The sequence below is a fragment of the Hakea prostrata genome, chromosome 3 (assembly GCF_041222555.1).
Source record: "Hakea prostrata isolate BN-2017 chromosome 3, UWA_Hpros_2, whole genome shotgun sequence".
Lineage (NCBI taxonomy): Eukaryota > Viridiplantae > Streptophyta > Magnoliopsida > Proteales > Proteaceae > Hakea > Hakea prostrata.
The window spans coordinates 1,070,170-1,083,940 of record NC_142602.1 but is presented as its reverse complement, the minus strand read 5'-3'; the positions used below and the strand labels follow the sequence as shown (position 1 = coordinate 1,083,940).

At 37.8% G+C, this 13,771-nt stretch overlaps 2 protein-coding genes across 6 annotated transcripts; one reads left to right on the top strand and one right to left on the bottom strand.

Moving 5' to 3' along the window:
- Positions 1-2,144: 2,144 nt before the first annotated feature.
- Positions 2,145-13,252, bottom strand: LOC149019833 (uncharacterized). Of its 5 annotated transcripts, none has more exons than XM_089147812.1 (4): positions 13,010-13,252; positions 12,856-12,938; positions 8,150-8,240; positions 2,145-2,397 (listed from the first exon to the last, which is right to left on the bottom strand). In XM_089147812.1, the coding sequence occupies exons 1-3, from the start codon at positions 13,124-13,126 to the stop codon at positions 8,159-8,161; spliced, it is 282 nt and encodes a 93-aa protein (XP_089003938.1). In that variant the 5' UTR covers positions 13,127-13,252; the 3' UTR covers positions 2,145-2,397; positions 8,150-8,158. The 5 variants fall into 5 exon arrangements, 3 of the variants coding, with proteins under 3 accessions (XP_089003938.1, XP_089003937.1, XP_089003936.1); XM_089147811.1 differs by lacking the exon at positions 2,145-2,397 and adding an exon at positions 6,101-7,490; XR_016172111.1 differs by lacking the exon at positions 2,145-2,397 and having other exon boundaries at positions 6,101-8,312.
- On the top strand, positions 4,162-5,363 carry LOC149019834 (uncharacterized). The gene is given in 3 exon segments (XM_089150970.1): positions 4,162-4,592; positions 4,636-4,860; positions 5,234-5,363. Coding segments are annotated over 3 exon segments (786 nt in total).
- Positions 13,253-13,771: the final 519 nt, after the last annotated feature.

Genomic DNA, 13,771 nt, shown 5'->3' with positions numbered 1-13,771 from the left:
GATTTTGAGGAATTGGAATATTTTTTGTTTTTTTGGTAGAGACACTTTCGAAATTTGAATACACTTTACTGCTACTTTATTCGGATGTTGTACTGTACCCGGCGTCCCTAGATCCACCTGCATCCCGACCCCTCGTGCAAGTGATGCAATCTCAATTTGTGTGTGGGATAAAGGCCAGACTCAGGAGGCGACAAAGTATTTGACTCTCGTTGTATAAAAAACAAAAACTCTCATTGTATCCAAGCAGAAGAGGACGGATGATCATATCGCGATTTACAATTTCAATTATAAATAATGAGGATTATGGAGAAGAACCGAATCATCGAAAACACAGTGGGACCCACCGGTTGTTTTTTTTTTCCTTCTTTTTTCCCAAAAATTGTTTTTTACCTTAGGCCCCACTATTTTTTGTGGTTTGAAAGCGTCGGGGTCGCTGATCCTGACTCGGATCCATCTATTTACTAGATGACCCACTAAGGGGCCATGCCCCCGATATTTTATTATTATTATTTTTTTTTGTATTTCCTTATTTTTTTCATTTTTTATATTAATTTCCTTCATTTTTTCAGTTTTTTTCTCTTCTCACATGTGAAATATCATTATTTGGCCCCCTTAAAATTTGAAAACAAATTTTAAATGTAAAATAATTGGTATAAATGTCATCCATATTTAAATATTCAAAATGTCATGTTAATGGAAACTAACTCCTCAATTCCTATTTATTCTCCTCTCTCTTCTCTTTCACATATTTTCTTCCTATATATTCTACTTCTATAAACATGGGTTAAGGGAAATATTTGAAAAAAAAAATTATTAATATTCAAAAAATTATTTATAATGAAAATTAACTTCTCAATCCATATTTATTATCTCATATCTCCTATTTTTCTCTTTCCTCCTTTCTTCCTATTTATTCTTTTTGGGTTTCTTTCTTTTTATTTAGGGTAAATATCACTTACCTCCCCTCTTACCTAGCAAATATATCAAACACATCACCTCTATTAATTTTCTCGGTGAAATTTAACTTTTACCTTTAAATATTTTTTTTAAAACCCAAACTACCATTGGCTAAAAATATTTTTTATTTTAAACCCTAAATTATCGTAATCACCAAAACAGTTAAAATACTAAATTACCCTCAATTAAAATGATTGTTAAAAAAACAAAACAACATAATTAAAATCCAAATTATGTTTAATTATTAAAAGCCCTAACATACCCTTTTTTTAATTATGGTGTTTTGGTTTTTAATAATCATTTTAATTGAGGTAATTTAGTATTTTAACTGTTAGGGTGATTACAATACTTTAGGGTTTAAAACGAAAAAAAATTTAACCAAGGGTAGTTTGGGGTTTTAGAAAAATATTTAACGGTAAAAATTAAATTTAACGGATAAAGTTAAAAGATGATGTGTTTGATATATTTGCTAGGTAAGATGGGAGGTAAGTGATATTATCCAATTAAGAGAGGGTGTAAGTGCTATTTGTCCAACTAAGAGGGGAGGTAAGTGATATTTACCCTTATTTATTCTACAATTGCGGAATAAGAAAAATTTGGGAAAAAATCTTCTGTACAATTAGGTTATCTTTCTCTTTTACTTATTTTTTTTATGTTATTATTTATTTGATTTTATATTATTTATTTTTGTATTTATTTTGCAATTTTTGTTATTTGATTTTATATTGTAAATAAAATGTCTATAATTACAAGGTAAATAACTATCATTGATTTGCGTCTCTTACCTATATTTTTTTTTTTTTTGCAACTTTTTTAGGGTTAAAGTCATGTGTTTTTTTTTTTTTTAACCGGTGACCTAATTTACCTATATCTTAATATAATAAAACAATTCATAGGTGGGGACTTTAATGGTTCTTATGAGGGACCACACAATATATGTGGCGAAAAAGCATCGATGCTTCCCCAATTTTATTATTCAGCCCTTGCTACTCTTTGAGTCCTTCCACCAAGAAGACCATGTGTGCGTGGTCTTTTTTGAGGGACGGACAACAGTTTTATTCATACACACCCAGTCAAACATCCCCTCTCGCAAAAAACAAAAACCCCCACCCAAAAGAAGAAAACCAATCAGGTTCATAATCTTCTCCTCGGAAGTTGGAACCTGGGGAAACCCCTTTTCAAGAGTTTTTTTTCTTTCCTTTTTTTTATTTGTTATTTTTATTTTTTCTAAACAAATTAAGGGAGAATGACAGCCCGAAAGGTTCAAACAGAAGTACAACTAAAGAACAAGAACAGAATTCAACCTATCCATATCCAGAGAATTAACAAATTATAGAATATTCCCAAAAAGGAAATTATAGAATTCTATGCTAGAACAGATCTCTAGGATTATGTCTAGAAGTCTCAAGTGGAACTCGCTGCTTTCCTTGTGAATGGTACCTGCAAAAAAACAAAGGGTTAGACCATTATCTTATAACAAACACAATAAAATAACGAATAAAAAAAAAACACAGAAATTTAACATAAGTTTACATTGTGTATGTTACTTCCACTAGCGAAGAATGACGTTATAAGAACTCTCACCTAAAACCCTAATTGAAAATCTCAAAATTTTCAATAATGTGGTACACGAACCGTACTACATCAGCCCTCCTCTGGACCTCTTCCACCATAAATCTTCCAAACCAAGAACAAGAATTTAGGTCAAAACAAAATACATTTGTGATTGAAAGGACGTCTCTAATGCATTTTGAGGAAGGGCTTTGATGGCAAAAACTCTTAGAAAGCCTAAATGCAAAGGGTGAATATTAAGGTTATATAGGTTTTGGGTGTTTACTAAACCTACTCGACTATGTCACGCAATGCTCAAACTAGGTCAGTCCTTTACATTCTAGATTCTTCTCCATCTATTTCGGAGTGTTTGGCGAGATTCTTACGCCCTAATCGAATCCCATCTCCTATACAAATAGAAGTAACCAAGTTCAACCACTCTCGAACAGTGGTCTATGTTTGGTCTGACCATACCAACAATTATAAATAAGATTATGTATAGAAGTCGCTCTCTAGAATCATTTTCTTTTCGAGAAACCTTTTAAGCATTTCATGCCTTTCACCCAATCAAACCGGCCTAGTTCTAAATCTTTTAATTACTAAGGCTGCGTTTGTCTGCAAAGGTGGGGTGTGTAAAAAAAAAATGTGGGTCTCATGTGTAGTGGTTTTAATAATTAAAGATAATTAAAGATAATTTAGGCTTTTAATAATTATCTTTAATTTGGATTTTAATTATTGTAGAAAAGTTATGGTGGTGGGTCCCACTTTTTACGTTTCTAAACTTTTCTCAACTTTTTCACAAAGTCCCACCAAATATGTGGAATTTTAAAATGCCTTGGGATGGGAAAGTTGGAGTGCCACATCAGCAGACAAGTTTATTTGATTCAAGAAAACTTAGTCTTTCACTTTCCCACCTCAAGCAACCAAACAATCTACAATTTTGGGATTTAAAGGAGAAGTAAGAAATCTACACTCTTTTCAAGAATTTTTCCACCCCTTTCACTTTCCCACTTCAAGCAACCAAACAATCTACCATTTTGGGATTTAAAGGAAAAATAAGAAATCTACACTCTTTTCAAGAATTTTTCCACCCCACCTTCATTTCAGCAAACAAATCGCAACCTAAATGTGGGGAAAGGATATGAGGTGAGTACAGTTTCAATGTAGACGATCCAACTTATAATTCTCAGATCATTTCCAGTTTCAACCCCAAAAAAATAATAAAGAAAAAAGACGGAATTGATTTCCAGTCATCCATATAGACCTCTGACCTTATTCCAAAAGGATAAAAGAACCACCAGCGGCCAGCGACTAGCGACGACTCCTTCCAATCAGGTTTTAGTCATCAAAATCTTAATTTTAACTCTCACGGAACCAATCAGGTTTTCTTCTTCTTTGGCGTTCTAATATGATTTATTCGTCTGGGTTCTGTGAATTTATTTCATTCTTCGGTCTCTTTCTCCAACCCGACTATCTCATCAGAATAAGGAGGAGGCAGGTTCGGCTGATTTTGGATATGAATTCATGAGTCATAGCAAGTGAGGGGCTATCCAAAATTCCATACCCTTTTAAACCCTACGTGCTTTTCTTCATCCTCAAGTCTACTACACAAACCTTTCTTCAATTAATTGCTACTTCTCCTTCTCATGTGAGATGGGGTTCAAGTTTTTGAGCCTTCAGATGATCCCCTGGTGGTTCCGCCTGCGAGTACTGGGGAGCAACATTCTCTCTTGTTTGTTGCAGCAGCAGCAGCAGCAACGGCAACTCCAAACTGATGTGAAACAGGAGTCATCCCCATCGTGGACGTCGCGTTCTATCATCAGGCTCATCGACTTGGACGGCCTTGTTAAGATTTACCGCCGGCCCGTCCACGTATCGGAACTGATGCTGGAGTTCCCGAAGCACCTTGTGTGTGATTCAGAATCGTTCTACATAGGGCAGAAGATTCTGGCTCTCTCCGAGAGCGACGAGCTCCAGCCAGGCAACAAGTACTTCCTGCTCCCTAAACATTTCTTCCAGTCCGTTTTATCATTCGTCACCATCGCGTCGTTTTCCTCTCCCATCACCAACAACTCCCACTCCAAATCACACAGTATCGAAGCAAGCACTTTTAAACAAGGCACGGACCTGTCAACCCTTCGATGTACGGAGGACTCCTACTGGGTCTCTTCAGATACGGGTTTCGGATGACTTCATATCGAAACTGATGGCCATGGAGGAGGGAAATGATGACAATGTAAACCCTATAAAAGGGAAAGCTGGAGTTTGCACGACTTCCTAGTTGCACAAGGATTATACGCAGCTAGTTGGGTGCAGTCGTCAATGGAAACCCAAGTTGGAAACCATAAGAGAGTTGGTCCCCCCCCCCCCAAAACCAAAAAAGGGGAAATTTTCGACCTGCGCCGCGGCCGCTCCCCCCCACCCCGAACACCCCCAGGATTGGAAAAGAAGATTCCATTTTTCAGAATTTTCCCCCCCACCTTATTCAAACAACGCGCCTAGAGAGTTGGAAAGGAGGAAATTTTCGACCTTTGCGATGAAGAGGAGGAGGAAGAAGAAGAAGGAGAAATTGCCTAGATCTCTGAATCGATCCGGATCAGCAGCAGCAGCAGCAGAAGAGCACCATCATCGGCTTCTTAATTGTAGTGGTGGTCTCATCCGAAATACTCCAAAAGGAAACGTTTATGGTCAGACTTAATTATCTGAGATTTAAAAAGAAAAAAAGGATCGTGAAGATCTTTCCATCTCAGATAAAAGATGATGATGCATTTGAAAAAGGGCAGTTGAAACTCCCAGATGTACTTGCAGTATATATTTTTCACGTTAACAGACTCTTTTACACGGAGGAAGATTAAAAGCACTTTGTCCCTCAAGTCATCCATTCAATCCTAGAGTGGTGCAAATTTATCGTCTTCTAATTCCTCCATTCAACCCATAGAGCAAAGTTTAAAGTATCCCAAGCTGTTATATTGGATGTCTTTTCATTGAATTATATTAAAATACATTGACCAGTACAGAATTGTATGTCTCCTAAAATTACCGGAATATGATATTCCATACCAATACTTTAAACCTTGTCATAAAGATGCCATACATGAATTAATTTGAAACAGGCTAGATTTGAGAAATAAAAGAGAAAGAAAAGCAGAAACCACGTTGAAGAGAAACATGTGAGCCAGGAGAAAATGATTTGGAATACCGAGATGAGAGATGACACAGTAACACCCGTCCATTAGTTTCACAGAAACCCTAAAAACCGCCTTCTTCTTTTTAATTACGGAGGTGAAGAGCAATTTCCAATCCACATGGATCCCTCCGAAAAATTTTCTTCTCAAGAATCTAAGTGGGCACGCTGAAATTAATGTTTTCAGTCGATACGCTTAAATGAAGTCGAGTTCAAAAGAACAATCATCATTTACCCAAAAAAAAAACAATTATCAGTGATGAATGCGATTCCCGAATTTCCCCTCTGCTAATAAGGTTATAGATGTGATGTTAGAGATCTAGAATTAATGCCGGTAAAGAGATCGGTAAAGGTAAACAAAAAAAAAGAAAAAAAAGAAATCGGTAAAGGAAGTCAGTGATAAAAACAAGACCTACGTATCCCAGCTTACGAATCTTTATGCGTGAAAAGATTACAATAAAGTAGAAAATTCATTTAACATCCATAAATCCCACCTAATTGCATCGTCTTTGCCATGATAATAAACGGGAGAAACCAACTTTCTCGGTCTTGAGCCAAGGCTAGTACATGGTACGTTTCTTGATTGAGTCTATCACTTTGTTTGATATCGTTATTATTGCTGTGAACTTGTCATAGATGAACCAGCGGATTCCATTGGGAAAAAAGGGTTTCAAGCATGGCTGGAGATCCCTTCCTATAGGAAAGACGCTTGGTTCCATACAACGGCTACACTTGCAGGTAAGGTTTAAAGTATTGATATCGAGTAACGTATCGGTCAAGTGATTTTAAGAGACGTATAGTCCTGTATTGAGTCTTAGATCACTCTAGCTGCTGTATTTCAGTATAAAATTCAATGGAGAGACATATCGAGATGTATTGTATCAGTTGGGTCAAATATGAATATATATCAACTAGTATCATATAGTTTTGTGGGATACTTTAAACCTTGCTTGCAAGCTTTAGAGCCCTCCCTAAGAGAAAGACAAAGAGAGAGGATTCCAGTGCTTCAATAGAATCGAACTAGGTTGTGAACGGAGTTCTTTGTTTCGTCTGACGAGGACATTGCAGAGTGTCTAAATCCATGTGAAGACAAGAAATCAAAAGACGGTACTCTTCGTTGGTACCATAGTAGTCGAAGAAACATCTAGCTGTGGTTATCCATTGGGTAGCCGCTCAGTTGTTGCTTCTGCCATGTCAGATCCGGCGAATCGAGGAAAATTCAGCGATGGTCACTCAGCCTGTTGCTTCCGCCATGTTGGATCCGACAGGTCATACCAATGTTGTGAACCCAATTTTTGGGAACCTAGAGCAGAGGAATTTTAGAGGGGTTGGGAGAAGAACTCCGAAGACTGGGGAATTGGGAAGGAGAAGAAGCACATAGAATAAAGAGAGACTCATAAGCTTGGGGAACAATATTCTTCATTACCTTCTCATGACATACCCTGATCCATTTATATGCTAGACTCTTACTATAATGACCATACTAACCTTTACTAACCATGGTCTATTTTCCAATAGAACATTCCAGCCCACACTTCCTTGCAATAAACCCTATTTGAGGCCCTACTCTTAACCAGGATCATAACAGGATTTGTGTAAGTTTACCTTCGTTGAAAGAAGAAGTAAGTGTAATAACTAGAACTTCCGCAGGCTTCCCATTCATTTTGAGAGCATCTTGCAAATTTTTTATCTATTTCTTTCTCCACAGGAAAAAAAAATTTATTGTTTTCTTGAATCAGTGGCGGTGCTGATGATCAAAAGTGAAGAAGTTTGCTCCACACAATCTGTTCCTTTGACCCTGCTTGAAGTTGGAGATACCAAGAGATAAGATTAAACCAAAACTGAGTTCCGCAGTTTTGAGAAAGATTTACAGCCCAATTAACTGAATCATGTGATGTAAACAACTTTGAGTTTTTATTATTATTTTCTTTTTTCCTGTTTGATTTAGTTACCACTTGAAGTACAACTAGCAGTAAAGAAAATAAATTAAATAAAACCATGACATATATAAACCTTTAGGAGCATATTAAAGGAGAGGATCAATATGTTTTCACAACAAAGATGCAGAAATTGTGTGACAATTTTGATAAAAATCAAATCCAGGAATGTTCATTGGGAATTAACCGATGATTTATCAGAAAGCAGCAGTCTGTAGATTGTTTCCCACTTACCTTCCCAAAAGCGGTAAAAAACAAGGAAGATGGTAAACTAATTTCCTACCCTGTAAATAGTATGAATTTTCACTCACGCTCAACACAACCCCAACAAAAAATTATGAAAGGTAATATATGTGTGTAAAAAGCATGACATACTATTGATTACAATCAGAAGCAAACAAAAGAGGGAGCAACATGCGAGATGGAATAATACAAAGGGCAGCACAAGTTGGCATATTAGGTTGTAGGAACTATTCAGGAAAAACGATCAAACACTCGTAAAGGTCCTGCAAATTCTTACCTGACAGTGTCATTCAGTTTCTTCAACTCTGTAAGTGCCCCTCAACTGTTCCTCCAGCAGCACAAGGGAGGAATCAAGCCTCAGTATTCTTCTAAATAAATAACCAACAAAAGCATATTAACCCATGAAGCTCCGGTCAAGAAAGCTGCAACGGGGGGAAATCCTGGCAGGTAAGTGCAAGTGCAACAATGTCAACAGGGCAAATGCATGCAAGAGCAACCACATACACTGCTGAATAATTTGCATTAAATTCAAAACTACTAACCATTGATGAAATAGCTCAAACCAGGCTTTTTGGATCTATTGAGGGAACACCTCCATGGCTCAGGTACAATGCCCGTAGTGAGCTATAAAATTATGGCAAACCCCTAACAAGCAAAAAACCAAGAAAATATTTCTTTGAAGGAAGACTGACTTGCTTTCTCGTATGTCTTTCCTGATCAAAGACAATCCTCATATCTCTCAGACTAATTTGATCAAATTTATGACGCCCCATCCATTTCATGACTCAATATGTCATTATTCCCTGCCCACTTCAGCTAAGGTGCCCACGTTTGGTACACATCTTGAATTTCTGCTTGGGATGTCAGAGGGAGACATATATCAGGGGAAAGGCTTGACAACTGCTTGACATGTCTGCAAACTATTCAGTTGATCCTTTCATTAGTCCAACCTCAAGAGGAGAATGAGGTAAAGAGAGGCCAGTGTGGCAATTTCCACCATACCATCATTCACTGGAGAGGACAAAAACCATCTGTTCCCGAATCATACAAGCTTTTCACAGGAAAATGCTTCCAAGAATTAGAGAAGCCAAACACAATCTACCAACGCCAAGCTGTACAAGTTGCACTTAAAATCAGCCTGGAGGACAGCTGAGAAACTGTCCTCAAGGAGCATCTTGACGAGGATGAAAGGCAGGAGAAAAGGAATCTACAATTTTCCAAAAGTCAAAGAAGACAGACACCATCTCCAAATTCCAAGCTGTGGAATTAGTACTTAACATCTACTGGGAGATGGGGTGAGAAACTGTTTGCTAGAGCATCTAAGATGACATTGCAAGCCAAGCAAAGAGGCAATCACACAAGTTGCCATGTCCATGCACAGGCAAAGGTTTATAAGATGCCAATCATCACCAAACTAGTGGAGCCCCAACATTCATTTATTAATGAGAAAATCACAAACCTCCGCTGGTGCAAATGATTAACTCTACCAACCTTAAAAATCTAGAAAATTCAGAAACATCCCTAAATGTGAATAAAATTACAATCACCCCCCTGCAGTTACTTTAAAGCACTCAAGTGACGTGATGTGAACCAGGAATCTAAGGTTTAATTTATTGATGCAAGACCTAGATCTAGGTTCACCCTCGGGATCCTCCCTCACAAGTGAATCAGCAGTAAACATGGGTTTGTATAGCCTGAGGTTAACAGATTAGTTCAATAGGGTGGTTCTAAGGTTGAGAATGGGCCTTTATGGTGTTAATGGAGGTTAGTGTTTATCCTGCAGCAGTAAGAATTGAACGGGTAATGGTAGCCTGGTTGGGCAATTTTATGATAGAATAATAGCTCAAACCTTGTCGAGAGATCTCAGATATGATGAATGCAATCAATAGATCAGTCGTGTATGTAATGGTGAATGAATCAAAGAGAGATTAAATGGATAGAGACAAGGAGGATAGAAGTTAGCTCCTTAACAAGGCAGCAGGCTTCATACGGAAGATGGAGGACTGATTCCACAGTCAACTGATGAATTTAGGACTCAACCACTTAAGCACCAAACGGGACTTTGAATCACCAAGAACAATGAAGCTGGATGACATCTTTTAAAGGTCTCCACGCATGAATACATCAAACAACGTTTGCAAAGCAATTCTGGAAATCATAAACTCTATGGTGCCTTTATTCTTGCCCTAAAGGGGGTTAAATAGAAAGCATACAATTCTGACTCAAAAAAGGACTATATATGTCTACCAGGAAGCGTGGTTTATGACAACTGGACTAGCAACAGCTACGATACACAAAGAATCATTACCATCATTTCTGACGTGTGTATTAGCCAAGAAAACTGATTTGGTTTTGCAGATTGCGCCATATGACTACTATGCTCCTACCGACAAGGCAATAACAAGCAGTGCCCCAGAACTTTCAGTGTCGACAAAACAAGTACCTTACATATCTTGCTGTCTGCTTGATCATCTATGCCAATTGAACATTCCGAGACATTTTAAAAGCATTATTCCCTACTTTCAACTCCACAGGTCATCAAACTTGCTGAGGGCAACCCAACAGGGGATTCTTCATGAACACTTTCTGAATATTTTAACCTCCCCTCAACGCTTGGATAAACAAGGCAAGCATCCGTGCACTCATGTGTACCATATTCATTCTTCTCAAACATGGCTGTGTACATGGTATGGCCATGCGGCTGCCAGTGACTGATGCTGACATTCATGGCATGTGCCCCTCCCATACTGCTGAGGCACATGGCTCTCTTGTATGGTTCAACAACTCACTAGATCTTGTAAGATATCTATCTTTTAAGGAAATACAATGAGATGCCATTCAAAACCGTAGACTACTCCAGCTCGACCAAGGACTTGGTTATCTTGGTCATATCTTGGTAATATCTCAATAACCTTGTTCATATACTACATATATTTCAGTTAGAACTTGGGAGAATCTCGATAATATCTTGGATATCTTGACGAAATCTTGGTAAACACTCAGAAATTCAATGGGAAATTTAAGCTTCACACTGAAATATGGCTTTGGTTTCAACCAAAAATATATATATATATAGGCAAGAAGTTGGATAATGAAATCAAGATCTTGATATATGCTCTCTTGGTCAGTGTGGTCTATGCATGTGGTTGGGTTGCTAATGTTGACTTGCTACCAATGCATTGTGAGTGATTGTGGCCCCTACTACAAGCCAATGCCTTGCCACCTAGCTGCATGACCCTTTCCATCTATTCATTTCAACTATTCTTCTTGCCATGCTACACCATGCATGTCATGCTAAATGCAGATCACATGCTATGGTACCATCTCATGCCCATGGACACTACATGATGCTACTTTATCATATGCAATTTAATCATTCATGCACTATACATCTCATATCACATCATTGGTTCACACGCATCCTCCATACCCTAGCCATTACCACAACAACCACATCATGCCATTCATTATCATATCCATGCATGCCAAGTTGCCAACATGAATCACATGAATCACACATGCATCAAAATACCAAACTTGGAACCCTTTCCAAACCACCAAACTTGAAATTTCCATCCAACAAAACTTTGGATTTTCTCTCAAGATAATCTCCTTCTGAAGAAAGTGGATCCCTAACTAAATGTCACTTCTCTCCAAAGGAAGACGCAACTAACCTAGCATATTGATGAATAATTAATCTTATGTAGGCATCAATCTTACATACACTAACTAAAGTACATTGTGTTGACCTGCAATGATTAACACCTCTCAGGTCTGTAAACCACGAAACTATCATCATAACCGTTTACAGTAAACATTAGGTAACAGCCAATGTCAGGCTCTTGAATGGTCAAGTTTGACTAAAGTTTACTGACATCCATATTTAGAATATCCATTTCCAAAAACAAACAATGATGCAACCATGCAAAAAAGGAACCAACTCCATCCCTGATGGAGAACACTTTGAGTCTCATATGCACATAGGAACCCATAATTGGTCATTCACTTTTAACAGGAACTACAGGTCTAGCTCTCCCCAATCCTCTCTTACCGTAACTTGAACCTCCAATATCCCTACATCATTGTAACTCTCCTCTTCACTCTTACGAGTCTTATCTCACTCAAGCTAATTAAGGCTATGACACAGGTATAGATACTTTCCACCATTGAGGGTACCAATCAAAATTGATACACTCTGAGAATGAACCTTCAGACACACGATCGCCTAATCTCTTGGAGCTTTTCGAGAGGGAATTCTGAGCCCCTTCTTGAACTGAAATGATATTTTTTCCATTTTACATTGGGGAAAAGCTGGCCCATCGGACCTACCATTTGCCCTTTGACTGCAAACTGATGGAATAAAATAATCATTTTTGGATTCGGTATATACATCAAAATACCCGATAACTAATTAAACTGCATTGATTTGATGGGCACGGTTACAGCATGAGAATCCGTTGTCCCAACATGGTTCCAACTTTCAAGAATCAGGATTGGATTGGATCCGAGAACGGCCAGTTCAGATCCTAATCTGCCATAACAGATCTCAATTTTGAGATATTTAACACGATCTATGCCTAATAACACCATATTGCAGTGATACCCTTAATTTGTATTCATTTATTTTTTATTTTTACCCTGATATCCATCTTAGGGTTCTTGGACCGGTTAAAATCCAGTTTAGATATAAGGATCCAACTCAGTCTTTTCATACCGGTCCACTAGCAACAGTGGTGCGAGGATCGACTGCTACGACCAGCTACAGAGGTTTGTCAACGAAGCATTCGGTGCGGAAAGAGAAAATACCTTTAACAAGTACTAAACAAAGGGCATCAACAGTGAAAATCATCAAAATCATATTGAACTTTTTATTAAGCTCATGGGAAACTTATTCGAGGGAACGAAGACACAGTCAGAAAAAAAGGTTTTCCCGTTTACTCTCCAGACCCGGGACCAATGTCATCGCCAAATTGCAATCCATACCTGTGTACGTAGACGAGTTTTTCCTCGCATAACGCATAAAAGTTGTTGAGAAAACGAGACGTATCCACTATGAAGATGTTGACCTGATGGAATAATTATATAAGACTTTGCCAATCGAAAGTGAAGCGGAGACAAGCACACGCAGAAAATTTACCAGATAGAGTGTTCTTTGATCGGAAACGGAAAGAGCAGCTTCCTCTTTTTGCTGATTTTGTTGTTGCTGTCCCGAGTTGCGAGACTCATCGATTGCAGTAAAAGGATGAGTGCCCATGGGAGCCGTTATGGATTTCGCGAGAAGAGCCTTCCTCTGGTCCTGCCCGGATCACGAGAGCTGGAACTCCTGGCCTGTGTCGATACAACAGGAGACTACGAGAGGCAGAAGGAATTAAAGGGCTGGTCATTTTTTTACTTTTTTCCCGTTATCTTTCCTTTTCCCCTCTTTAATCCAAATTCCAAACCTCGACGCTTCTTTTATTTTCTCTTCCTTCTTCTTTAATAATTATTATTTTCCCTCTTTTTTTCTTTTTTTTTTTTTTTTTTTTTTTACATTTTTTTTCTCCCTTTTTCATAGAAATACAATGTATTTATTTTTCTTCCTCCGTCTTTTATTATACTAGTGCTTTTTTTCATTTGGCCCACTTATATTGGGCCCAAAATTTTGTTCAACCACTTAAGGGCCTGTTTGGTAATATGAATTCAGATATTTGAAATCTTTGGATTCATGAATGGCAAGATTTATATCCGTTTGGTTATGAAAATCTCTAGATTCATGAAATCTAAAGATTCATCTTTTTATACTAAAAACGTGAATCTGTAAATTTATGGGGTATGGGGTGAAATCTAGAGATTTCATCCCTACTCTAAAAACGCTAAATATTTGCGCATTCACAAAAATCGCAATGAATTCACATATTTC

What these genes read in the sequence shown, in the direction of transcription:
- LOC149019833 (XM_089147812.1), bottom strand. Translation starts at nt 13,126, where the DNA reads ATGGGCACTCATCCTTTTACTGCAATCGATGAGTCTCGCAACTCGGGA. An exon ending in ATCAAAGAACACTCTATCTG is followed by an intron (nt 12,939 to 13,009) that starts GTAAATTTTCTG and finishes TTATTCCATCAG; the next exon opens with GTCAACATCTTCATAGTGGA. An exon ending in AAACTCGTCTACGTACACAG is followed by an intron (nt 8,241 to 12,855) that starts GTATGGATTGCA and finishes TTATTTATTTAG; the next exon opens with AAGAATACTGAGGCTTGATT.